Below are 27,363 nucleotides of genomic sequence, written 5' to 3' on the forward strand. Positions count from 1 at the left end.
AAGTTCATCTTGTTCATTTTTCTTCTTTCACAGATCAAGACTGAAAACATTTTAAAATAACTGCAATGTGATACAGTTTAAATTCTGTTTCTTAAATACGAGGAAGTGAGTACATGATGTTGTGGATAAAGTATCTAAATTCTAAACATGAAAATCTTATATTAAATTTTTATTTAATTTAATTCTTATCAGAGAATATCTGGAAGAAAAAGCATATAACCAGAATCTGATGACTGGAAGAACTCTTAAGTGTTACCTATTCCATGGTTTATGTATCTTTTTTATTAATATTTGCTAGAACTCCCAAAATCTTAATGGATTTGCTGATGAATCATATGGAATGTGAATTATACTTCTTGAGATCAACTAAAGGTAAGCTATTAAACATTAGAAAAAATTTTTCTTCTCTAAATGTAGAGGGTGGGTTTTTTTTTTAAAGTAGACTGAATACATGTTTTACGCATGGCAACTATTTCATTGTCATTTTCAGATGGGGCTGGATCACTCTGAAAAAGGGTAAACACTAATAGTTTAATGAGTGTTGACAACTCACTAAATGAATGTATTTAAAGATATGGCTTGGAAAGCTTGGATGGTGAATACAAACAGGATGGCTCTTAAGATTTTAATTGCTTTGGTCATGTTCAGAGACTTAATATTATGAAGTCACAATGTGATGATGCCATTTTAACTGGGGAGTAGATCTGATGATGGAAGTGGCTGGCATTTCTACCGCATCTTCAAGAGTACACTCTGCTTCCTATTTGCAACAGGTTGCACGTGAACTTCCAAATCTCATCCTTAAATCCTATCGTGGAACAAAACAATATTCCTTACCATGCAGTATTCATTTCCAGGTGTGATAAAGTCTGTTGCCTGAAATTTCCCATCACAAGCCTCTAGGACTTTTTCAAAGGTTGGCTCCTCACCAAAAGTATAAATAAAAACAGACCCCTGTAAATATACCAAAAAAGAAAAAAATAATGCAACTGTTGTGTGTTCTGTTGAACAAATAGTTATTAAATGTTTACTGTAAACAAGACACTGCGTGGGAAAATGTGATGGGAAAGTAGAGATAAACTCAGTAAGGCCCTGACCTTGAGGAGCTTAAAATCTAAGTATTTGTTTTATTGATTCTTGCATTCACTCATCAATTAAAATATTCAATAAATAAGACTTCTTTTCTCCATTTCCAGGCATTTGTTTTTTAGATTACAAAACATAATGAAGCACTTTTTCCTGACTTCAAAAATTATGTCTATTTATGCTGAAAGTTTGAAGAATGTGGAAAACCAAAAAAGTTGTTAAGATTAACTAAATTCTATCACATACTAGACCATGATGAGTACTAATGACACTTGTAAATAAACTTTTGTGAAACTTGTAGAGGTGTGTCTGAAGCTGTTACTTTATATTTTTTTTTCATTTATTTTTATTAGTTGGAGGCTAATTACTTTACAATGTTGTAGTGGTTTTTGTCATACACTGACATGAATCAGCCATGGATTTACATGTATTCCCCATCCCGATCCCCCCTCCCACCTCCCTCTCCACCCGATTCCTCTGGGTCTTCCCAGTGCACCAGCCCTGAGCACTTGAAGCTGTTACTTTAAAACTTGTTTATCATTCTCAGGTTCCTAATTCACCTCTCCAAAAAAAAATCTACCCTGTACCTTATGCGTCTCTGCCAAGTAACTATACTACGGAATGGTTACTAGCAATAAGAAGTCTGCTTTAAACTGATCACAAGTTCTTCAAGTTTACTTGAGTTAAACATGAATGTTTTTATTCTTGTTTATGTAAAAAAACACAACTCTGTAAAGTCTAAAATTTGGTAGGTATTTACTGGTTTTACCTTTCATTCATTCCTTCAACAAATATGGAGTGGACACACTGTGCCAGACACAGCTCTGGATGCGGGGGCTACATCGGAGGACAGGACAGACAAAAATTCCCTGCCTTCATGCTTACATTCTACTGGGGGATTCAGTCAATAAATAAGATATCTAAATAATATATATTATAAGTTAAAGGCAATAATTGTAGAAAGAAAAAAAAATAAAGCAGAGAAAGAGGATATGACATGGCAAAAGAAGAGGGTAGACTTCAAACCTGAGTGTCCAAGAAACACTTTACTGAGAAGGTGAGTTTAGAGAAAAGACTTGAAGGAAATGAGGAAGGTATTCATGTGGACCCTGTGGGGAAGGCATTCCAGGCAGAAGGAACAGCCAATGCACTCTGAGGGAGGAGCACGCCTGGTGAGTACAAAAAGCTTACATGATGGCCAGCATGACCGAAGCAGGGTGAACAAGAAGACCAGCGGGAGATAAGGTCAGGGTGGGGAGCACAGTCCACATCATGAAGAGCCTTGTAAAGCATAGTGAGGATTTTGGCTTTTACTCAGAATAACACAGACAATCACTGGAGGGCTCTGAGTAGTAGAGATGCTTCTCACCTTGGCCACTGTGTTAAGTACACACGTTTATTCTATTAAGTACTGAGAAAACTCTATTAAAATCTGTTGAGGTCAGGACTTTGCTTTCCCTTGTCATTTTGTCATGTTTTGCTTTATGTATTTTGAAGCTATTTTATTTGGTACATATATATCTTAAAAGTTTATAGACTTCTAGCGAATTTAACCTTTTACTATTCTAAAATATTAATAAACTCATTTACCCTTAGGAATGATTTTTGCCCAAAAGTCTATTTTGTCTAATATTAATATATCTCCAAAGGCTTTCTTTTGGTTAATGTTCGCATGATATACCTTTTCCTATCTTTTTATTTACTTTCAATTTTTAATTTGCTTTCAATGTTACTATATTTTTAAAAATTTACTTTCAATCTTATGCTTTAGATATGTCACTTGAAAACAGTGCATAGTTAGGTTTGGCTTTTTTTAAATCAAATATGCTAATCTTTGCCTTTTAACTAGATCAACTATTCTGTTTTGCTTTAATTGTAATTACTAGTATATTTGAGATTAAACATTACACTTTAATTCATGCTTCCTATTTTCTTCTCAGTTGTTTGTGTATCTTTTCTTCTCTTTTCTTACCTTGTTTTGTGTTGCTTTCTTTAACACTTCCACTTTGCCCCTCTATTATGTGGAAATTTCATCTGATGTTTCAGTTCTTTTATGGTTACCTTACAGGTCAGAACACGTATACTTAATTTATATACATCAGAAGAACTTAAAACCTTTATTCTCTCAGTGGGTAAAAGAATCCACCTGCCAATGCAGGAGACTCAGTTTTGATCCCTGAGTCTGGATGATCCCCTGGAGAAGGAAATGGCAACCTGCTCTAGTATTCTTGCCTGGAAAATCCCATGGACAGAGGAGACTGGTGGGCTGCAGTCCAAAGGGTTGCAAAGAGTCAGACATAGCTGAGCGACTAACCACACAGCACACTCATTTCCCTCCGACTTCACATTATTTTTGTTGTTTTATACAGTCAGTCTTCACTTACATTTCTCCACACATTTACTGCTGCTCTTCATTCTTTTTGCATCACAGTCTTTCCATCTGGGCTCATTTTCCTTCTGCCTGAAGTATATTCTTTAGAATTTTCTCTAGTGATGACATACTAACAAATGCTCATTTCTAAAAATGTCATTTTTCATCTCTATACTGAAAAGTATTTTCCCTGGGTATAAAACTCAGTGATAGTAACCTTATTTCACTAAATCGGGGGTCAGCAAGCTCTTTCTATAAAGGGACAACCAATAAATATTTTAGGCTTTGCAGGCCATGTAGTCTCTCAAAACTACTTAATACTACCACTGCAGTGTGAAAGCAGCCATAGACAATACATAAACAAGTGGGTCTGACTGTGTTCCAGTAAAACTTTATTTACAGAAACAAGCAGGAGGCTGGTTTTGACCCATGGGTCCACAGTTTGCTGACCCCTGCACTACATGGAAGATATCATTCTACTCTTTCTTGCTTATATTATTGCCAAAGAAGTCAGCTGTTAGCCTAATTGAAAGTCCCTTGAAATAATCTGGTTTTCTCTCTGACTACTTTTAAGATTTTCTCTTTGTCTTTAGTTTTCAACAACTTCACACTGTTAAGTCTAGGTGTGTATATCTTTTTAATGTATCCTGCTTGGGATTCACTGGGTCTCCTGAAGCTGTAAATTCATGTCTTTAATCAGTTCTGGAAAATATCTCCTTAAATATTGCTTCTGTCTGACTCTCCTCTTTGGAATTCCAATCAAATACATGTTAGATCTTTTCACTATGTCATTCATTTCTCTTATCCTCCCTTCTATATTTCCTATACTTTCATCTCTTGGGTACATTCTGAATAACTTCTTCCAATCTATCTTCATCTATTCTCTCTCTTTGGCTGAGTCCCGTCTTCTGTCAGACATATTCACTTAATTTTTACTTTGTAAGTATATTTTTCTTTGTATGATTTCCATCTGTGTCTTTCTCCCTTCTCTTAGGTTACATTTTTTATTGTTTTCTGTCCTCTATAGATACTTCAAGTTTTTCATTTATTAAAACCTCATTAACACAGTTATTTTAACTTCTGGTAATTATAGAAACTTAAGTCTTTCCATATGTCAGTTTCAATTTCTTTTAGGCAAATAATCATTCAATTTTACTTGCAATTTATGTAAAATCATTGCCCAACAATATAAACTGCTAATCCTGTCTTAGGAGTCTTCCTAACAGCATAATTCATTGGGCATTTGATTTTATTCTGCGTTTATTTCCCTCCCTTCTTCTCTTCAGAACCTATACTCTCCTTAGAGAACCACCCATTACCACAATCTCAGTTTATGTTTGAGCAGATGACAGAGGATGAGATGGTTGGATGGCATCACCGACTCAATGGGCATGAGTTTGAGTCAACTCTGGGAGTTGGTGATGAACAGGGAGGCCTGGTGTGCTGCCGTCCATGGGGTCGCAAAGAGTTGGACATGACTGAGTGACTGAATTGAACTAAACCGAGATGACTCTACCTAGGCTCCAAGGTTAGACATGTGATCTAGGCCTGGTCAATGAGAGTTTAGAATCCCTCTGAACATAGTAATTGACCCAGGGGTAGAAAGGTGACCCAAGTTAGTACAATAAGTCCAGGTTACAGGACATTTTTTTCCAACTGGTATCTTTCTACTAAGGTCACCAAGAGGATAAAAATATAAAACTGAGTTTCAGGAGGTTCTTTTGACACCATCTTCATAGAAAGGGAGGAAGTAGAGAGGAAACAGAGCTAAGATATGGCAGAAAAACAAGGCTAGTAGCAACATGGGAGCGCCCAGATTTCTATCAATTCCTTGCTTGCTTTCAGTTATATATAAAACAAAAAGAAGAAAACAAACACTCAAGTGTTGCCTGGACTTTTAAATTGGCTGATTTTTCATTTGCAAGCTAAAGAGTCCTGACTAGTAATGGATCATTATGCAGTACATTCTGCCCTTCATTCCTGTCATGCAATGATGATAATAATAATATCTGAAAATTTATCAAGAAATCACCATCTAGCATACCTTGTCTGTCTGAATCAGCAATATTCTGTAACTAGGAGAAAACATCAAATGTTCCACCGGCCTTTCAACCTCAAGAAAATCCTCTACTTTATAAACTGTATCTTTAATAAGTAAAGAATACACAAAGCCATCCTAGAAACCAAAAACAATGAGATAAATAAAGAAAATTAGTCTTAGTCCATGCATAGTATACTTTCCTCATCAAATCAGCTAAGATTTATTGATTAGCATCTACTGTTCATTTTTGGAAACATCATCTATGTTTACATTATCTGGAATGCTCTGTCTTCTTACCTTTATTTAGCCAATTTTTAACCATGTTTCCTGGTCTTTTTAAAATTTTATCTTTTTTTCTGACACATTTTTCAATTACCTAAAATTTTACTAATCTCCCCTTTCTTTGAACTTCTTTAGTATTTATCACCTTACCACATTCTTCATGATAAAGGACATGGGGTAGATGAGGCAGAGTTTACTGTGTGGCTGGTATTCAGCAGTCTCCTTACTTCAAAGGGCCTTAGCCTTAATGTATGTTCTTTAATCATTATTGTGTGCATTTCTTAAATCTCTAAATGACTCAAAGGTAGGCAGTGTGCTGTTTATTTCCTTTGTAGTCTCCTTTCTAGTTTTTCACACAGTGCTAGAAACAGGGCAAGAATCCAGTAAAAATGGGTTGGTTAAATATTGATCAGTAAGTTGTAAACAGTTCTAGGTTAATTTAACTACTTTCAAGAAGAACTTAAGTTATTTTTACAGTAATGAAAAGATTTTGGGCAAACTCAGCCATCATTTCTAGATTAGACCCCCTAATGACTAAGAGGAGGTATTTGTGAGATGGCTTGGTTCAGACTTGGGACCTGGGGAAAAAACGTGCATCACTCTCCATCCCTCACCAGAGCAGATGCTCCAAGCTTTCCTTTAAACTAGATTTAAAAAAAAAAAACAAACCACCAAGGGTGACTTGAGAAGGACAAAAGCAGACTAAATGTAGGAGGTAGTCCATTGCAAGGTTGGGGAGAGGAGATTATGAGCTAAATAAATGTAGGTTTATGAGCTCCAGACTGCTTCCTGTTGGTGGAGCTTTCATTCTGACAGCATTTTGCAGCTGCCCTTAGGTTCCTAGAGGTGTGATCTGTGGCAAAAGAAGAGACAAAGCTAACAGTGGTTTGAGACAGCTACTAGTAGACCAGAGATTTTAGTGTAGGTCGGCTTCAAACCTTAGCATTGATTACAACCACATGGAAAAGTAACATGGTCTGGCCCCTTTTCTTACTTACTGAAGCTGTGTGCCCTAAAAAATGAGAGAAAGGACTTTGGAGTTTACCATGCTGGGTTCAATTTCCAGCTTCTTCCACTTATTGGTTCGTGAACTCTGGAAGACTTAACTCCTTTGAGTGTGTGTGTGTGTGTGTGTGTGTGTGTGTGTATGCTTTGGGGTGGTGGATTTTTTAATTTGACTTTTGTTTATTTGCAATAAGCCAGACATATGATAGTTGACTATAATGTTTTCTATAATTTTGTATACATATATATTATTTGTAATAAAAAGTTTTACAATAGCATCCCCTAAAAAAAAGAATTTTAATTAATAAACTGACAGAACTTGATATCACATATTATGGCTCATCATAGTAAAAGGCAGCAAATAGAAATTTTGTATATTTTCTTTTTCTATTTGAAATATTTTTTAACCATTTTTAATTGAAGTATAGTTAATTTACAACATTGTGTTAGCTTCAGGTGTTTATATATTTTCTTGAAAGCAATTAATTTTGAAGAAAAAATACATTACAATTCCAGAAGCAAGCACGCCTCCCTTCTGATACGCCATGGTGACTGGACTGATAAGATTTCTTTCAACTTTGGGAAAGAAAAACAAAGTAAAACAGGACACATAATTAAAACTGCCATACAGAGTAATTGGTCTCACCTGCTTTACTAGGACTATTCATTTCTTTGTAATTCCTGTTTCTACAGATCAACTTTCTATCAGAATATGTGTGCTATGATGCCTCTCAAACAATAAAGAATAAAAGCTGCTTTGCAATGATTACTGATGATAATGATAAATTAATGATTAATGATAAATCACACAAGTTGTTATTTTTTTTTATGTTCTGTATCATCAGATCTATGGGGGTAACATTGCGGAATTATATAGTAAATATATTTCCTTTTTTAAGGAAAGAAATTATCAGAGATTTTAAGAGGCCAGGGGAAAAAAAGACAAAAACTATATCATTATTAAGCTGTATACTTAAGATTTGCATATTTTATGGCATGTAAATTTGTACCTCAATAAATAAAACATAGTGGATTTTAAAAAGTAAAAATAAAAAAAGGTTTATAAGATCTTTGTTATTAATAAAATACTTTCCTGGGGGAAAGTCACAAAAAGCACACTAGCTTTTATGTAGATAAACTGCAAGAACTACGAGAGCAAAGGCTCAGAGACACCTGCCAGACTTTTATTTATTGCCTACTACCTGCTCAGCATTTTGCCAGATGCTAAGACGCATAGTGCCCTTTCCTCCAAAGACTGTTCACCTCCCAGTAGTTTCTTCTCTTTAATCCAGCTGCCACCAGAGTCATTGCTATGACTCCAGCCTAGTCTAGATGCCTGCTGCTTATAGCTACTCCTTTCCTAAACTATGGATAATTTATGTCCGCAAGCACAGTTCCAACTGGGGTACATCTCCACTCAGAGTTGATGTTATTCCACTATCAGAAGGATTAGGTATAAACACCTTAGTTAGACATTCAAGGTCAGATGTGATATCACGTAGATATCCCTTTATTCCCACTTTTCTGCATAACACTTGACGCTCCAGACAAACTGGACATCTTCTTGTTTCTCAACCTTTCCCATGTTTTCTTGTTTACACAGATACCATTGTCCAAAATCTCACCTACCCTCATCTCTGCCTGTGAACCTATCCTTTAAGGGCTATTTCAAATGCCACCTACAACATGACTTAATTTGGCATTTTTCCCTCATCTGAATTCCCATAGCACTTTATGACACTTTCCTCACATCTTGATTTTTCTGGCTGCAATTATCTGTCGACTTGTCTTATTCTCTTTAATAAAATATAAATACCTTGAGGCTGTTGATTATGAGATTATATATTTGCCACCTATATCAACTTAAAGGTACCAATGTCCTCCACATTGTAGAAGATAGAAAACATTTATTTGGAAGTATTTTAATATATGTATCATGAAAATGATAAGAAATAGTATATAGGATGATATTAGTGAGCAATAAAAGACCAAGTACAGGGACTCCCCTGGAGGTCCAGTAATTAAGACGCTCAACTTTCACTGCAAGGGGTGCAGGTTTGATCTTTGATGGGGGAACTAAGAGCCCATATGCTGTACGGTTTGGTCAAAAAAAAAGACTATATACAACTAAGTCCTAAATTGTATAAAACATCGCAAAATAGGAATTTGGAGATGAGAAATATTGTTTTATAATTCACTTTACAAACACAAAGAGGTGCCAATTTACTCTATAGCAATCTCTGGGATTAAACTATGGAGCCAAAGTTGAAGTCACTGTTCCTAACTTCAGAGTTGATGATTAGTGGGAAAGACAGTCTTATTTAACTTATATGCAGAGTACATCATGCAAAATGCTGGGCTGGATGAAGCACAAGCTGGAATCAAGATTGCTGGGAGAAATATCAGTAACCTCAGATATGCAGATGACACCACCCTTATGGCAGAAAGTGAAGAAGAACTAAAGAGCCTCTTGATGAAAGTGAAAGAGGAGAGTGAAAAAGCTGGCTTAAAAACTCAACATTCAGAAAACTAAGATCATGGCATCCAGTCCCATCACTTCATGGCAAATAGATGGGGAAACAATGGAAACAGTGACAGACTTTATTTGGGGGGGCTCCAAAATAACTGCAAATGATGACTGGCAGCCATGAAATTAAAAGATGCTTGCTCCTTGGAAGAAAAGCTATGACCAACCTAGACAGCATATTAAAAAGCAGAGACATTACTTTGCCAACAAAGGTCCATCTAGTCAAAGCTATGGTTTTTCCAGTAGTCATGTATGGATGTGAGAGTTGGACTATAAACAAAGCTGAGTGCCGAAGAATTGATACTTTTGAACTGCGGTGTTGGAGAAGACTCTTGAGAGTCCCTTGGACTAAAAGAAGATCCAACCAGTCCATCCTAAAGGAGATTAGTCCTGAATATTCATTGGAGGACTGATGTTGAAGCTGAAACTCCAATACTTTGGCCACCTGATATGAAGAGCTGACTCATTTGAAAAGATCCTGATGCTGGGAAAGATTGAAGGCAGGAGGAGAAGGGGACGACAGAGGATGAGATGGTTGGATGGCATCACCGACTTAATGGACATGAGTATGACCAAACTCTGGGAGTTGGTGATGGACAAGGAGGCCTGGCGTGCATGGGGTCGCAAAAAGTCAGACATGACTGAATGATTAACTGACTGACTGGGAAGGACAGTCAGGCACAGGAGGCATTATATTTTGATAACAGCAGAGGATGAGGCTCTAACAAAGACGTGAGTTTGATGGAACCCCAGATAGGCACCTGAGTTTGCCTGTAGGTTGGGGTGAGGATACAGAGGCTCCACAATGGATAATTTCACTAGGTAGAGAGAAAGACACGGCATCATAGACAAAGGTAACTGCCAATGCCAGCAGGCAGAATTTAGAGAGAGTATAGGAATGATAACTTCTATGAGGCTCAACTGGGAGAGCTGAAACTGGAATGACAGGCCAGAAGAGAGACTTATTTTTTAGAGAGCTGAGGGATGGCATTGTAAACATGAGATCAGAGGGTGGCCCAGGCCTAGAGAGTACAGATGAGAGCAATGGGAAGAGTGAGGTGGGGGAGTGTGGCAGGCTGGGTAGGAATCTAATGGCTTCACTTTCACAGTGGAGTGTGAGTCAGGGAACAGGAGAGGGAGTGTATGAAGACGTATAGATGCAGAAGACTTGCTGTAGGATGTGGTGTTTGAGCTGGAAACTGGAGGATTCAGAGTGAAAGGTGACAAGGGAATGAGCCGGCTGTGAAATGTCTGTGAAATGATGGGAAGAAATGACTGGCTAGATCAGAAAACTCATACTAGGGAGTAGTCAGAAATAATATTAATGGCGCAGGTAAGAAAAGATCAGAGACGGCTTGAAATTAAGCCATAGTTGTCCTTGAGTTAAATGTGGAAAATTGTCTTCAAGAAGGGCAGTTTGGCAGGGATGGCATGCTTGGTTTGGGTCAGCTATGGATTAAGCTCAATGAAATCAGTTCTATGGTTGCTGCAGAAATCAAGGTGTGAAAGAATAAGAAGAATTAGAGTGGAAAGTGCATTGGTCAGGTTGAAGAACTTGCCCAGGTGAGACTCCCTTCTCAAAGTGTCTACATGTAACTTCACACAAGGTGATATTGGCTTCTCTGACCCAGGCCAACTCTGATGGGACCAGGAGTGGACACTTGATCTAACGAGAACAGATCAGATTCTCCCAGGAATGCTAGTGAGGCAATGGAAAGTAATTTTCAAGATGGCGGTTGGTCCTAAAGGAAGGTCTCCTGGAGAAAGAGTTACTGTGGAAGTCAGGGGAGGGCATATTAGCTGATTAAACAGGCATATTATGAGGAGGGCTTCCCAGGTGGCGCTTGTGGTAAAGAATCTGCCTGCGAATGCAGGAGAAGCAAAAAATGCAGGTCTGATCCCTGGGTGGGGAAGACACCATGAAGTAAGAAATGGCAGCCCACTCTGGTATGCTTGCTTGGAAGATTTCATGGGCAGAGGACTCTGGTGGACTACAGTCCACGGGGTCACAAAGAGTCGGACAGAACTGAGCAACTGAGCACCTATGTATGCGGAAGGATACAGCATAGTAAGAACTTGGACTCTGAAGTCTTATTGTCTGGGTTCAGGTGTCAGCTCTATAGTTTACTAGTTATGTGAATTTGGGCATGTTTCTTAAGTTCTTAATGCCTCCATTTCTTCATCTATATCATGAAGATAAAAATGTATTTCCTTATGAACTGGTTTTAAGGATTATGTGAAATATATATATAGAGTGACAGTAGGAAGTCTAGAGCATCGAACACCTAATATAGGTAGCTAAAAGAAACACCCAGAGGACTCGGTATCTAACTAGAGGATAAGGAAGAAGGAGGAATCAAAGATGTCTCTAGAAAGAGAAAAATACGGAATAAAACATCCATTGTCAAGTGCAAAACCATCACCAATGGCTACAGTTTCTGGGAAGATGAAGCAAAGCAGTTCCTTACCCCTTGGTGGTCCGTCTTCTATCTTATTAAGCACAGTTACCTTCAAGTTTTCTCCATTAACCATTAAAAGGTGACCCTCTTCACAGCCAATGTATAGGTCACTTGTTGGAGTCCAGCAGTGCATAGTCGGGTGAAGCAAAGCATACAGATCGTCTTTAGGCTTCAAGAAAAGATTTAAAACCGTGTGTTAAGACAACAGTCATGGCTTAAGAGCCAGAGAAATACTCAGCAAAAACAACTTCCAAGATGAAAACAAATGAATATGTGTCTACATGTGTTTATTGGTCCTGCCCTTTACCCAGAGCTAAACGAACTTCTTCGTGCTCCATCTCTCTCCCTGCATATTAATTCCCCAAATATTAGGGGTTTTTGCCAGCACATTGAGAGTTCTAGTATCGTAGGTTTTTTGCAAAAGTCTTGAGTAATAATTTGTACGCTGTTTCTTGGTGGACTTTTTGATATCTTGGATCTAAGCAAGCCATTGTTTAGCTAAAATCACCCCATTTGAGGAAGATTTGGGTCAACCTTTTCTCTCCTGGTTCATGGCAGGGGGCATGAATGTGATTTTTCTATGGAGTGGTTGGCCTCAACCCTCTGCTTAGTTCTCTGTAATGGAGAATGAGAAGAGGACCCCCGGTCTGGTTCTCAAGGCCTCTCTAGTTCATGAAACATCCTACCTGACTTTGCTTCCATGGAAAACTCAGAGAGAAACGCAAAAATCTATGGAATGTACCTAGAAGAAAAACTGGCTTTGGGAACTAAAACTAAGGGTCTATGGCAAATTTTTCCTGTAAAGGACTAGGTAAAAAAGAAGCTTTGTGGACCACATAGGTCTCTGTTATATCCCTTTCTTTTTTTTTTAAAACACTTTAAAAAAATGTAAAAGAATTGTCTTAGCTTGCTTGAAGTCACATAAAGGCAGGTGATAGTTTGCTGATCTCTGCCTTACATGATTATATCTCAGTGCTATGTCCCCTGTAGCTTTAAACACTCCGTCCAGCAGGGGAGAGGCCACTCCCCCTTTATGTCCACACAAAGCAGGCCTCCTTGTAAGTATTTTACTCAGAGGTAAAATATTTTGGACACGTGCCCTCACCTCTGCCCCCCAGAGCACTGATTAAGATTCTGAATTCAGGGTACTATAAAGTAACATAACATGACATTTTTTCCTTTCTATTTAAACAAGTCAAACATACTACAGTTTACTTTTATTTATCTATTTACATATTTGTTTATAACAAAACATTTAGTACTATCTGAGGTTTTTTTTTTAATGCTATACTATTATTTAGAATTGCATTAGCTACAACATAATGTCTTTGTTTTCTTTAGGCATCCTTATAGCCATAGGAACAGAAAACCTTTTTAATAAGCTAATGGCCAAATTAATAGAATTCTTATATTCTTTGAGTGATTCATATTTATTTCATTCATTTATTCACTCATCTACCAAACATTTACATATCATGCACTGTTCTAAGCACAGGGATGTAGCAAAGAACAAAACAAAATAAACAAACAAACAAATCTACCCTCATGGGCCTTAATCCTGGTGAGGGAAAATAGAACAAAAAGAAATTAAGGAACAAAAATTATATATATATATATATATATACATAAATAAAATATTATGTGTTGAAAGTGCTGTTAGAGAAAAATAAAGCTGTGGAAGTTGGAATAGGTCTCATGGTTGGGGAATATAGTAAACCCATATAAATAGCCATTTTTTCCATTCAAAACTCTTGATAATGCAGGTCACCATTGTAATAAATACTCAATTATTTAAATAGCATATACTGCTCTTTAATTTAGGAAAGGTAAAGCAGGTGTAGCCCTGCCAAAGTAATTATTCTACTGGATTCCCAACTGATACAAATTTTTGCATAATTAGTATTTCCACAAACATTTACTGGGTGTTGATTATATACCATGTATTGTACCAGAGAGATCTCTTGTACTGATAAGATTATCCCTCTTCTCAATAGGACAATCGCCTATTGAGGGAGAAGTAGTATCAACAAACATTAGAATCAGAAAACATGGTAGTCTATAGCAGAAACATATTTATTTATTTTGTTTTTGTTTTTGGTTGTTTTTTCAGAAACATATTTAAATATTACAAGAGAACCTACAAGAAAGCAATTTGTTCTTCCTGATGGAGTGAAGGAAGTGGACAGAGAGAGAATTGTCATTTGAGATGGACCATGAAATATGAAAGCAGAAGTGCTTTGTGTATAGAAGCGCTTCTCATTGTAAGTTTTTAAAAGGATAGGTCATCTTGTCATCTTTAATGTATGATTGGTCTATTTCATGCCCTCATAGCCTTGGATCCTTAGAAAATAAAACTTGAGTCACAAATTGGCCACCCAGTGGGCATAAAAAAAGGGACAAAATCATTCAAAAGGATTAAACTGTTGCTGATCAATGACATTTTTGTGGTATCTAACTGAGATTTGACTCATAGGGAAAAGAGTTACTGACTACCATTATTTAATCATCATAATTAAAAGTTGCCTGGTTATCTTGATGACATTTGACTATAAATCACAAAAAGAAAGACTCTTTCCTAGTATGGCAATGAACTTGAAAAATCTTTTAAAAACCACACATGTCTGGTTCTCATAATGTTAGTGAACATATATGCCTCAGAGGGTAAGGATTAAAACTTTGAATTTTCTTGCTTTAGTATATTAAACTAGTACTGTGTGCAGTTTTATTTAAGATAAACCTGGGCTTGTCTTCCTATTATTTTCTTTCATCAATAAATATGTTCTGTGCCATTTAAAAATGAATGTGATATTACGTGGTGTAAGCAGAAAGAATAATTTTCAATTATGGAAATTGAAAATTTTCAAAGAAAAGGTGCCGACAGTGTTTAAAAGTATTTGTTGGTAACACCATATGCTTGCTCAGTCCTCTGGAATCAAACATTTTGATAACTTGAAGACCAAACATGAAATACTCAAGCCCAACTTAATATTGCTTTAGAAAATATAAGCATCTGAACATGTGTCAGAATACTTGAGCTTTAAGAGGAATTTCAATTTAGCAATGTTTTTCAAGGTTGATGGAAAAAGAAAACTGGACACTTCAGATTAAATTCACTATCTTGGATCCAATTTCTGCCCAGATAACATCTGCCTTTGATTTCCCCCGTGCTACTACTGGATACCATTTCTAATGCCCCAAATAAGTTGTGTAATGTGATGCTGGCCCATTTAAAGACCTATTGTGTGCTTTTCTAGTGTTAGCTATAACGGAGATAAGGGGACTATTTAATATTGTAATTTTATAAAAATCCACATTTGTCAATTTTTAAGACCTTTAAATAGGCCAAATCCTTACTAATTTCTTTGCCATTGGTACTGGGCCACAAGAAATTTCATTCAAAGGAATAGAATCAAGACATTTGAGATCTAAGTTTAGTTACACTTTCACTCGTATAGATATTACTGAATGCGTTAGCAATTTTTTTCACCTTATTTATCTATAAGATGAAAGGAGTAAATAGTGGCAAAATTGACTTCTAATTTAAATGTAAAATAAATGGCTTTAGTAACAGTCCCTGTATAATTTAGAGATGTCAAACTTTAATATTAAATTTCTGTTTTCAGGAAAAAATTGAAATGTACTGAGTTACAAAAGTCCTAGGAAAGAAATATGTCTGTTTATTATGAGCATTTTTTAAAAATGGTAACTCCATATTTAAGTATTTAAAGAAGGCATTTCTGTACTATTAAAAGTATAGGCATTTCCTGTACTATTAAAAGAAGTAGCTATTTTCTGTAATCTGAAAAAGTGAATAATTGTCATCCTTTAGAGGAAATACTAAGAGCATACTTTTCTCTTACTTGACACTTTTTAAATGATAAGAACAATTGCCTGAGTTTTAAATGCTTTATGTAGGATCCATGATGTTGGTACACAGGGTGAATGATGGGGTTGAAATAGTTGAAAATGTGGCTTCTTTGGTATCAAAAACTAAACATAGAAACATATTTTCCAGTTGTAAGCCTTGAAGGCTGACATGTTTGGTTTTACTTTGCTGCCCCACTGTGGCTGAGTGTGGTTGCATTTCCAAGGCTAAGACTTGTACTATTAACAGGAATTAGTTATCTTCTGTAATCAGGAAAAGCGAATAATAGTTATCCTTTAGAAGAAATACTATAAGCATACAAATTTTGCTTGCCAGAGATTTTTCATAAACTAATTATCACATGGAACCATTTGAAACATCCGGAGCTTAACGCTCTGCAGCGGTCGGAAGCATTTGGGGATCTCTACTTCCACTCTCCTTGGCTTAGAGCTTTCACACACATGTTCACACAACGCAGGTCCCAGAGGCGCAGCAGAATCCAGCTCCTTACTTTCATCCCAAAGACCCTGCAGGTGTCATTCTCTGCTCCCGGCCTCCTTCTTGACCATTACTGTGACTTACTCCCCAGCTCCCTGTTCACTATGCTCCAGCCACAGGATTCTCTTCTCAGCTCCTCAAGAGTACTGAATTCTCTTCTCTCCCCAGGGCCTTCACACGTGCAGTTCCCTCTGCCTGAACACTCTTTACCCTGCTTATAGAAGGAGGAATCCCCCTCGTCCTTCAGAGTCATCTCTCCAAAGGCCTTCCTTGAGCAGCCTGTTGATCTCCCCCTCACCTCCACTCCCATCTCCCATTTATCCTGTTATAACATGTGCCACGTTTTGCAATGATTCACTGTATCTCTTTACTTTTGGTACTGATGTCGTTGTCTCTGTCTCCCTAATAGAATGGATACTCCCAGAGGCAGGCCTATGCCTGGTTGGTCACCACATGACCCTGTTGTCTAAAACTGTGACTGTTATACACAAGGAGCTTGATAAGTATCTGTTGAATGAAAAAAAAAAAAGAGTAACTGTTGGCAAACTCCCTTATGAAACTTTCTTCCACTGTTTTCCAGGGCCTCATTCTCTCCTGGATTTTCTCCTATTTCTGTGACTGCTCCTCCTCAGACTCCACTTCTTCCTCCTGTCTTTTGCAGACATTTTCCTCTCTGGCTCTCTTCCCTGACACCCTCTCTCTCCTTTCCCTCACCCCCATTCCCCCACCCCATGCTCCATGCTCCCACTATCCTCTCTGCAGTAATGACTCTAACTTATTTCGTCTCCAGACCTGCCTTCTCTCTGACGCTAGGTCCACGTTGCCCGTTTCCACCTGGCATCTCCACCTGGATGCCACCTGGCATCTCCACCCGGATGCCACCCAGCACTCCAAAGTCAGTATGTCCAACACTGAAACCACAGCTGGGCCTCCTGCTTCAGTTAGCAAGGGCCATCATCTTCCTAGTCACTCAAACTCAGAACTCCAGAGCCTTCATCTCTCATGGTCTCCAGGGTTAATCTGTAATAAAAACCAGGAAGACCCTCTCTATCTTGCCTATCTCACGGGATGGTCATGAAAGCCAACAGGCACACAAGGAGAGGGGCCAGGTCAATACCCTGAAAGTTTCTGCCTCTTCACCCACGAGTCCGGCGATGGCTGACACAGGGAGCACAGGTCCATAGATAGGATCCTTGGGCAACGACTGGGGAAAAATGACATCTGTCTCATTAAAAAATGATCCGTCTTCCACAGGCAGTTTTACTGACCTGTAGGGGCAAAAAAGATGTCAGAATAATCAGATTAACAGAAACTAGTCACTGATGGAACTACTTCATATAAGTGGTAAGCAAAGTGCGAGGCGTTACAACTCACTAAAAAAAAAAAAAAAGCTAACAGAAACCAGATAAAAGTAAAAGAGTAGATTTAAAACTATTTATCATAAAAGGACAGGTAATACACAGTCATGAATCAAGTACATAGAGATTTTTCAAACATTTAAAAAGTTAGTATCTAAAGCAGAAATTGGAAACTTGAATGCTGTCAGGGGTCAGGCTAGTGCTGTGTGACCAGGTGGGAAAGTATTTTCCCTCCCATAAGACAGTGGAAAAATATATATATAGGGTCTCTACCTAGTTTCCTAGCACAGAGTTCCTGAAACTCTTATAAATTTCTAAGTGCATTAGGGGCTTCTTTTATTCTATTGAGGTGATTCTGGGTGGGCTCCTGAAAGGCTCCTGAATGGGTACTGCTCACCAGAAAGACCGAGCCATGACTAGAAACTTGGAAGTTTCAGCTTCTACTCCCATCTTCCAGAGAGAGCAGAGGAGCTAGAAATGGAGCAAATAATTCATCATCTAATGGCAGGGAGTCTGGAGAGCTTCCAGGTTGGTGAACACATACACTGGGAGGGTGATGCAGTCCAACCAGCTCCCAGAAATGGGACAGAAATTCCTTCATTCAAGACCCTCCAAGACCTCACCCCATGTATCACCATCTGGCTGCTCATCTGCATCCTTTATCATATCCTTCAATAAACTAGTAAATGTAAGTGCTGTCCTGAGTTCTGTGAGTTGTTCTTGCAGATTAATATAACCCAAGGAGTGGGTCATTGAAATCTCTAATCTGTAGCTGGTTAGTCCGAAGTACAGGTAACAACCTAGTCTGAAGCTAGCATCTGAAGTGGAAGGGGGTGGGCAGTCTTGTAGGACCGAACCCTTAGCCTGTGGAATCTGGTTCTATCTCTGGGTAGAGTGTCAGAATTGAGTTGAATCGTAAACACCCAGCTGGTATCACGGAGAACTGTTTGGTATGGGGGGGTGGGGGGGTGGGAATTTCCTCCACAAATGTGAGAAATGAAGTGTTCATTGTGAGAGTAAAGGGGACTCGTGAGGAAGAAAAACACAGCAGGGAAGAACTAGGTTTTTCTGACAAAGAAACAGAAAATCTAAGAATTTTTTCTCTGTACACACCTCCTAAAGCTGGCAGGTACCACTCAGTTCTAACCAAGACAGTATGCTGAATTGTGAGAATTTTGATTTCAAAATTTCAAGAGAATATCATAATCTAGAATTGATAAGAAATTTCTCAAATTTTAAATATTGGTAACTAACTCAAATAAAAACCCAAGGACCAAAATTAACATACATGTAGATTATTCTCAGCTACCTTTACAACCTCTGGTATCAGGAATTTATTTTCAGATTTACCATATATTTACTTTTAAACTATAATATGGTTATAAAGATGAGGTTAGAGAACTCATGGCTTTATGTGTTAAATTCAAAACGTCTTTGGTTCTGTTTTATGAATGATGAATAATTTTAAAAAATTATCATGCAAAAATAGTATTTACCACTCAAATGTAAGGCTTAGCTAAGTATTTTCAAATCCTGCTTGTTTTCTGATCCAGGACAATCCACTTACTTAGTCTCTCATTTTATTTTCTTTAGAACAACTCAACATTCAGAACTAGAGAAGAATATTCAAGGGAAGCAAAAGAAAATGTGATAAATTACTTGCCTGCCCTGGCAAAGATCTGATAGCAGCATTATCCACTTTATGAAAAGGTACATGTTGTCAATTCTGCCCTGAGACAGATTCGGCTATTCAATGGATTCTCTTAAAAATGAAATTGAGACATAAAGAATACTGAGGAGAAAGAAGAGTCTCTCTTAGGGTTCTCCAGTTTGAAAACTTTATTAACTAGCTTTACATTTCTCTTTAAGAAGCCAAGTTTTCAAAATCTGCAACTTCAAGAATGTGCATGTCCAATGTCCCCTTAGTCTTTGACTTTGGGGAGCGTGGAGAGAATGGTAGGCTCAGGACCACCTTAAGTCTTTAAACTCTTTTCAACAAAGGTACCATGATCATCAACTATCACCAGGACGTTGGTTTTTGAACTTCTCTTTGACCCAGTCCTATTGAAATAGGCAATTCCATGACTTCACTACATGCAACAACTCTTTTGTTTATAGACGATGTGGCTGAAGATATAATCTATACACTTCTCATATCTAAAATGTTCTTATTTTTGAGATTTCATTTGGGTATCAAAGTAATAGGAACAAAATGCGATAACACGATCTTTTAGAAATACATATATATTCAATACAATAGGCATATTTTGAAATGGCAAGAGTAAATGCAATTTTGGAAAATTAAACCATGTTGGAATAAGGTTGATGTTTAAACTCAATGGGAAATCAAGTTAAAGAGAATCCTTTCAAAATGCAACCAAGCACTCCAAAGTATGGAAAAAGATGTTTTAAGATGTGTGTATAAAGCCATTTAATTCACCAAACTGACCCAATCCCATTACATGAATGCAAACAAAAATCCCCACTTTGCTATGTTGTAATGAAGTCTCTTACTTTGCTTTGAGATAATGTTCCTGGTTACTTCTTTCGATGGTCCACACAGTTACTGCACTTGGACTTGACAAGCACAGCTGGTGCCAATTCATGGGGTTAAAAGTCATCTGGCTCACATCTATACCAGGTTGTGACTTCCTGCACAAAATGACACCTGATTCCCAGTTCCTGAGACAAAATTGAGTTTGGTGAAAATGAATTCATTTGAATTTCATATCTTGAGAACATATATCTAATTATTGGGTTGGCCATAACGTTCATTCAGGCTTTTCCATAAGAGAGAATGCAAACCTGAATGAATTTTTGGCCATCCCCAAAACTTGAGAACAACTTACGTAACGTTTGAATTTATTACATAATTTATTAATCTATTATCTTAATATCAAGGTTAAAATAATTATGCTTATAATTTTAGTATTATAGTATACCCTCCTAGAAAAGCAAGACAGTTATTTTAAAATATTACTCGGCAATGTGCTACTAAGGCTGTTTCATGCTCCTTATCAAATTTGGATTTGACCCATTCATATCTAGAAAGTGGAAAGTACCATCACATGTGCTGAAAAGCGTAGGTGCCTAAATCGCTTATTACTACAGATGAGTACTCCTTGTAAGTTGAGATGCCCTGTATGCGCTGATGCCAGCTGATCATTTACTGAGTTTTAAAAATCACAGTAGGCTTCCCAGGTGGCTCAGCACTAAAGAATCCGCCTGCCAATGCAGGAGCTGCGGGTTCAGTCCCTGGGTGGGGAAGATCCCCTGGAGAAGGAAATGGCAACCCACTCCAGTATTCTTGCCTGGGAAATCCCATGGACAGAGCAGCCTGGTGGGCTACAGTCCACGGGGTCTCAAAGAGTCAGACATGACTTAGGGACTAAACCACTACCACCTGTCCCCGGAAGATCCCATAGGGTTATACTCAGTTGCAGTGTTTGGTTTTTGCCCCTTTAACAACAAACAAAAATCATAATACTAGTACAGATTAATTCATTTACCCACTTGAGAGAATATCTTGAATGCCTATCATGAGCAAGGTCCTTTGCTAGATAAAATAAACAGAAGAAAAATTCACGTGAGCTGTCCCCTCACAAGGAGCCAGAACTCCACTCAGGGTTGTGAATTGCAAACTAGAACTAAATTGTGTGGAGTTCACCCTGTCTCTTGGCTCTCTCCTGCTTCCACCTCCTTCCATCCCCATCACAGAGGTCCCATCCGTCACATTAACTAACCTCTTGCTGGTATCACTGATTCCCTGGATTGTTTTTACTTTCTGCCTCAGATGCCTGGGAAAACACATCAACCCTGGATGGATATGGCTGAAAACCTGAGCTGCTGAAACAAAAGGACAAATATCACAGGACTATGTGTGTCGGTGATATTATAAATTCATATTTACCACCAACGAGGCCCCTCAATACAACCTCCAAACCGCCTTTGTTTCTCTGGTTGGTTCTCTTTCCTGTTCTCTAAAGGGCTGATTTTTAATATTCTCCATTTTCCTGAAGGCTCTAACTCCTCCAGCTCCTTCTTACTCTCAGTAAATGGCCTTGACTTCGGTGAAGAAAACAGAGGTTATCAGCCAAGAATTCCTCCAAATTTCTGAGATCGAGTGTGACAACCTGCCAAGTTCTGTATCATTCTTTCCTTATCCTCTTCTGTTACAATGGAAGACATATCCTCCCTGCTGCTTAAGGCCAGTTTTACCACCTGTGCTCTGGACCCTACAGATCTTGACTTCTTAAGAACATTAGTTTACCCATTATTCCTTCTCTTTTGCACCTTTGGGCTCTCCCTCTCTCCTGACTCCTCTCTGTCAACCCTGAAGAGCTCATCTGTACCATCTTTAAAAAAATCCCTCCCCTAATCTCACACTTTCATGTCTCTCTTCCCTTGGAGCCAACCTCCCTGAGTGAGTTGTTTAAACTCACTGCGTCCTCTTCGTCACTCCTGTTCTCCCCTCCTCCCAGGATATCTGCACCCCATCACCACCATTCCACTGACATAGCTATCTGTCACCCATCTGTCTGTCTCCAAGATCCACTGACATCCACCTTCAACCCGAACCTGGCAGGCTCTTTTCAGTCCTTGTCTAACTTAACTTCTGCAGGACTGGACTCTGCTCACAGTCTACAACTACCTTCTAGGATGACTCTTGGACTCTCTGTCACAAAGCTCTTATGTGAAACCCCAAACTGTCAGCCCCATGCTGTTTCTGGGCCCTGGATCACCTGTTCTGCCTAGCTGACTCGGTGGCTGTCTAACTGCATAGGCTTCAACTAACTTCATGGGCCCACTTTGCTTGCACCTCATCTCATGCCTGCTCTACACACCCAGAGTCTCAGGTTGCACTAAGTCTGAAAGTGGGGCGGAGTTAATACCCTGTGCAGGGGACTTTTGATTGATGGGGTAACAGGAGTGGTGGGCAAGTTCCCATATCTCCCTCTCCCCTTCCCAGCCCCTGTGTCACTGTCCAGGGACTGTCCGTGTTCACAGTATTCTACATGGCCTCTCAAAAGACCACCTGTGGGACAGGGCAGCTAAGTGGTGTCCAGTGAATTACTGTGCACTCACATTGGCTCTCTTCCTTCCCTCCCCCTTTCTGGCTTGCCTCTTTCCTGGAACCGTACTCTCTCCTAAAGAAGGGGCATGTGAGTTTCTGCCTCAAGCTCTGCTTTCTTCAGAATCCAGGCTCAGGTGCGTTCTGGAACCTCCATGCCCCTGTCCGTCCTTGCTCCATGACTGCTCCTTCTGAATGTCCTATGAGGCCCTTTTCCCCTTTCAGTCCCTCTTATTGGCGTTCCTCTAGGTTCTGTTCAAGGTTCTCTGTAGGTGCTCTATTCACTTTCAGCACTCTGACTACTAATCTAACAACTCCCAAATGTTAACCTCCAGCACTCTCTCCTGAGCTCTGGTCCTAGCTATCTAGGATAGAGGCAAACCGCGTCTCTCAAAATCTATTCTCCATTTCTCCTTCCTAGTAACAGAATCCCCCAATTTTTAACCAGATACATGGTCACCCACAGTGAGGACCATATTTCCCAGCATGCTTTGTAGCTCCATGTGGCTTGTGATTAAGCTGGCCAGTGGGCTCTAAGTGGTAGTGATGCGTGCAGTTCCCACTCTATGTGTCCAATAAAGGTTTGTGCTCTCCCCATTATGCTTTTCCCTTCCATGTGGCTCCCAAAAATATATGGATGGTGCCCCACTTTAGACTAGAGATGGGGGCAACACCCTAGGAGTGTGAGAACAACAGAATAGGGGAGACAGAACCCAGACACCAGTAAGCCACCAGATCAACCACGGGCTGCTCATATCCAAACTGCTATATGGGAGAAAAAAAACTCCTGTCTTGTTTAAGTCATCTCTTTGGGGTGATTTGGGTTTCTGCAGCAGCAACTGAACCTTAATCCTAACTGATATATCAACTGCCAACTAGACATCACCATTTCTTTATCTCAGGCACCCTCAACTCAGCTTGTCCCAACTCATCTTCCCCAATCACCTCTTCCAACCTCCCTCCACCCAGGCCTTCTATATCTTTCTGAAAAGCACCATCATGTCCCCAAGTTTCCCAAGTCACAACTCTGGGTAAAACCCTCAACTGTCCCTCTCGCTCAGCACCATGTCCAACATTCAGTCAGTCACCAAGCCCAATGGTGCTGCCACCTAAACACCTCCCAAATATCTCCACTTTCCTGCATCCCTATGCTCACTATTCCAGTCCATGCCACGACTATCTCTCATCTGGACCACCAAAGCTTCCTAATTGATATTCTTTCCTTGATGCGACCAGAAGATCTTTATATGCAGACTGATCATGTCATTTTCACATCCCTGGTAAAAGTCCTTAATAGACTCCCATTGCCTCTATGATAAAGGATGTGCCAATTTGCATGCCTTATACAGAGGATGAGTATCCTTTTGCATTAATTATTAATAACACACCCCTTTCATTCTCACAAGTGTCCAGATTTGGATGATAAACTCCACGGTCACATGTTCACAAGGCTGATCACACACTGGCCTCACACTGTCCCTTTTGGCTTGCCTCGCATGGCTGGTCTCTTGTTTACATCATTATGACCTCTTAATTAAATCTTCAAATTTGCCATATTTTCTGACCTCATGGCCTTTGTGCATGCCTTTTCTCTGCTTAGAATCTTCTTCCTTCTCCTCTGCACAAATCTCATTCTTACTCATCTTTTAAGTATTGCTATGGATTGATTTGTGTCTCCCACAATTCACAGGTTAAGGTCCTCACCCTCAGTATCTCAGAGTGTGACCTTATTTGGAAGGAGGGTCTTTCCTAAATGAAATGAAGTCATTTGGTGTGGCCTGACTCCAACATGATTAGTAAACCTATAAAAGGGGAAATTAAGAGACAGATATACAAACAAGGAGAACACCATGTGAACACGAGGACAGTTATTCACAATCAGGAACAGATTCTCTGTCACAGCCCTCAGCAGGACTCAATCCTTCTGACACCTTCATCTCAGATTTCTGCCCTCCGGAACTGAGACAATAAATTTTTGTGGTTAAACCACTCAGTTTGTGGTACTTTGTTAATGGCAGCCCTAGCAAGCTAAAACAATCATTAACAGGTGAGTGAGTAAACAGATTGTGCTATATACCATGGAATACAAAGGAATGAACTACTGAAACACACAGCAGCATGGGAGAATTTAAAAATAACTGTGCAGCATGGAAGAAGTCAGATGAAAAAAAATAGTATATAATGTATATGCAATTCTATAAAACACAAACTAACTCAGAGTGAGAGAAAATACACCACTGGTTCCCCAGGGGTGAAGGCAGGGAAGCAATGGTATACAGGTATGTGTGCCCACTTAGTCATGGCCGACTCTGTGAGGCCCCAGGGACTGTAGCCCACCAGGCTTCTCTGTCCATGGGATTTCCCAGGCAAGAATATTGGAGTGGGTTGCTGTTTCCTTCTCCAGGGGATCTCCCCAATACAGGGATCAACCCTGAGTCTCTTGCGTCCCCTGCATTGCCAGGTGGAGGCTTTACCCTGGGAAGCCACAGGAATGTGTGGCTTACCTGGGTCTGAAGGAAGGCTCTGAAGGAGCACAGGAAGACTTTTGGAGATGATGGATATACTCATCATCCTCATCGTGGTGATGGTTTCATGAATAAGTCAAAAGTCTCAAGTTGTGTATATACATAGTTTATTATGTATCAATTATATCTTAGTAAAGTTATTTTATTTTTTTTAAAGTAACTCTACATAAACTAAATGTTGTTCTCTGAATCTAGATTATTACATTCTTCCATGAGAAATGCTGGTGTGTGTGTGTGTGTGTGTGTGTGTGAGCACTCAGTGACATCTAACTCTTTGCAACCCCATGGACTGACACCCACCAGGCTCCTCTGTCCATGGAATTTTCCAGGCAAGAATACTGGAGTGGGTTGCCATTTATTCTCCAGGGGATCTTCCCCACCCAGGGACTGAATCCAAGGTTCTTGCGTCTACTGCATTGGCAGGTGGCTTCTTTAACAGCAGGGTCACCACAGAAGCCCTGAGAAAAGCTGGTATGTAAAGGGTATTCTCAATCATCGTTGGAACATTCCATATTTCACCTTAATAAGACAAATTTCCCCCAGAAGGAGTCTATATTATGGATTGAACAGTGAGTGCATCTTTGCAGGTAGCCACATGAAGTGACCCAGCAAAGACCAGACATGTGTCTTATTAACAAGTATTGTCTTTACAGCTGGAAAATGTGGTATGATGTTCTAATCTCTGAACACATAACTGTTCTAATGTCCCTAAAAATAATTACTTCAAACTGAGCTCTAATATGCGCCATCTTAATTTCAACATTAGTGGAAACTATAAAATAATTCAAAGGTATCATATGATTTAAGAAACGATAAAACTTTATGTAATTATCTATGTATTCTTTACCTGACAAAGGAATATTATAACACATTAATAAGAAGAGAAAGACAGTAATTAATCTCTTTTAGCTTTGCCCTGCCAATTTGCTGCCTGAAAGTGGTGATTATATTAAGCCAATGATTAGGACTTTTATTTGTTTCACTTTTCCTTGTTCCAGATTTTTCATGTAGATGTCCTTTGATACAGTCTAGAGGGACAAGATTAAAATGTGACCCAGTGAAAAGAATTCTGCAGGAGGCTGCAACTTACCAGAGGGCCAGTTCAAATTCTGGGAGGGAGGAGTAACTAGCCAGGTAGGTGCCACAGTAACTGAAGGAAAGTAAAGTGTAGTCTAGGAGAACGTTGCCTATAATATAAAAACCATTATAAGGACTTAATCATGTTCAGATTAACTGTAGTCTTATAGTTTAATTTCCCTTACTCAATAATTTTTACATAATTCAAAAGCTTTGGCCCCTAGAATAAGAGATGTCTTAACTGACATCTAACACTATTAACAGAAAGTTATGAGCACAGTTAAGATCCATTTTTAAAAGATTTTAGAGTGAATTAAGCCATGAGGTTGCTGCCTCGTGACTTCAGTGCAAAATTGAGTACACTGCACCATGTAAGTCCCCATGTGACTTGAAATCGAATAAATACATGAAACATAGTAATTAGAAAAGTTATTCATTCAAACAACTTGAAAAACCTTGAAGAGTTGTAATAATTCTAGCTTGCTTCCACATCTCTGTCCTGTAGGTCGTATCTGGCCCTTAGCTTAATATCTTTCAGTCTTTAGAACAACTTTAAAAAAGTTCTTTTCTCATTTGTACCTGGAGCTGAAGATATGAAACATGACTTTAGAAGTCTTAGCAACATGTTTAAAATGTGCATAGTGAGGATGCTAATACAGGGAAGTATCTGCTTCTGCCTTCCTTATATGTGAGGCTCTGGTTTCCCCTCCTTTAGCTGCTGCCCCTCAGTGTGGTTCCATAGATGCAAGCTTTGCCATCTATGTTTGTCTTCTTTACATTCATGTCTTTATATCACTTTTTACCTCTACCTTCAACAACAATAACAAAAATGTTATCAATTTAACACTCTGCCTAGCAATTATAAGCTTTAAAAAAACTGTGACCTTGATGAGCAGAAAAACTTCATCTCAGTTTAAGAAACTCTTTTAAATGAATGTTGAAAAATAAATAAAATGAATATTGAGATGGAAGACTTTATGTTTTTGGACATTGCTAGTCTTGTGGTTTGGACAAGTTCTTTTTCCACTGCTCTATCAGAATATCTGTCTTTTTTCCCTATCGTTTCATAAATGCTCTGAAAATATTTCATCATATTTGTTCAAATATTTCCCTCAGTTTATTATTTGCTTTTTAATTTTTATGGTATTTTAGATGTCCACAAGTTTTAAATTTGTATGTAATAAAAAATGTCTATTTT

At 38.7% G+C, this 27,363-nt stretch overlaps 1 protein-coding gene across 1 annotated transcript in view; it reads right to left on the reverse strand.

The window, feature by feature from the left end:
- Nucleotides 1-27,363, reverse strand: part of CFAP43 (cilia and flagella associated protein 43) — a 102,728-nt gene that overhangs the window by 65,146 nt on the left and 10,219 nt on the right. The window contains exons 3-9 of the mRNA XM_043925525.1: nt 26,179-26,275; nt 20,007-20,174; nt 17,252-17,402; nt 11,781-11,940; nt 7,294-7,361; nt 5,502-5,633; nt 838-954 (exon numbers count right to left, since the gene is read on the reverse strand). Of these exons, the coding sequence (XP_043781460.1) occupies nt 838-954; nt 5,502-5,633; nt 7,294-7,361; nt 11,781-11,940; nt 17,252-17,402; nt 20,007-20,174; nt 26,179-26,275 (893 nt within the window). The remainder of the gene's footprint in view (nt 1-837; nt 955-5,501; nt 5,634-7,293; nt 7,362-11,780; nt 11,941-17,251; nt 17,403-20,006; nt 20,175-26,178; nt 26,276-27,363) is intronic.

The sequence above is a fragment of the Cervus elaphus genome, chromosome 15 (genome assembly GCF_910594005.1).
Source record: "Cervus elaphus chromosome 15, mCerEla1.1, whole genome shotgun sequence".
In the NCBI taxonomy this organism is placed as follows: domain Eukaryota; kingdom Metazoa; phylum Chordata; class Mammalia; order Artiodactyla; family Cervidae; genus Cervus; species Cervus elaphus.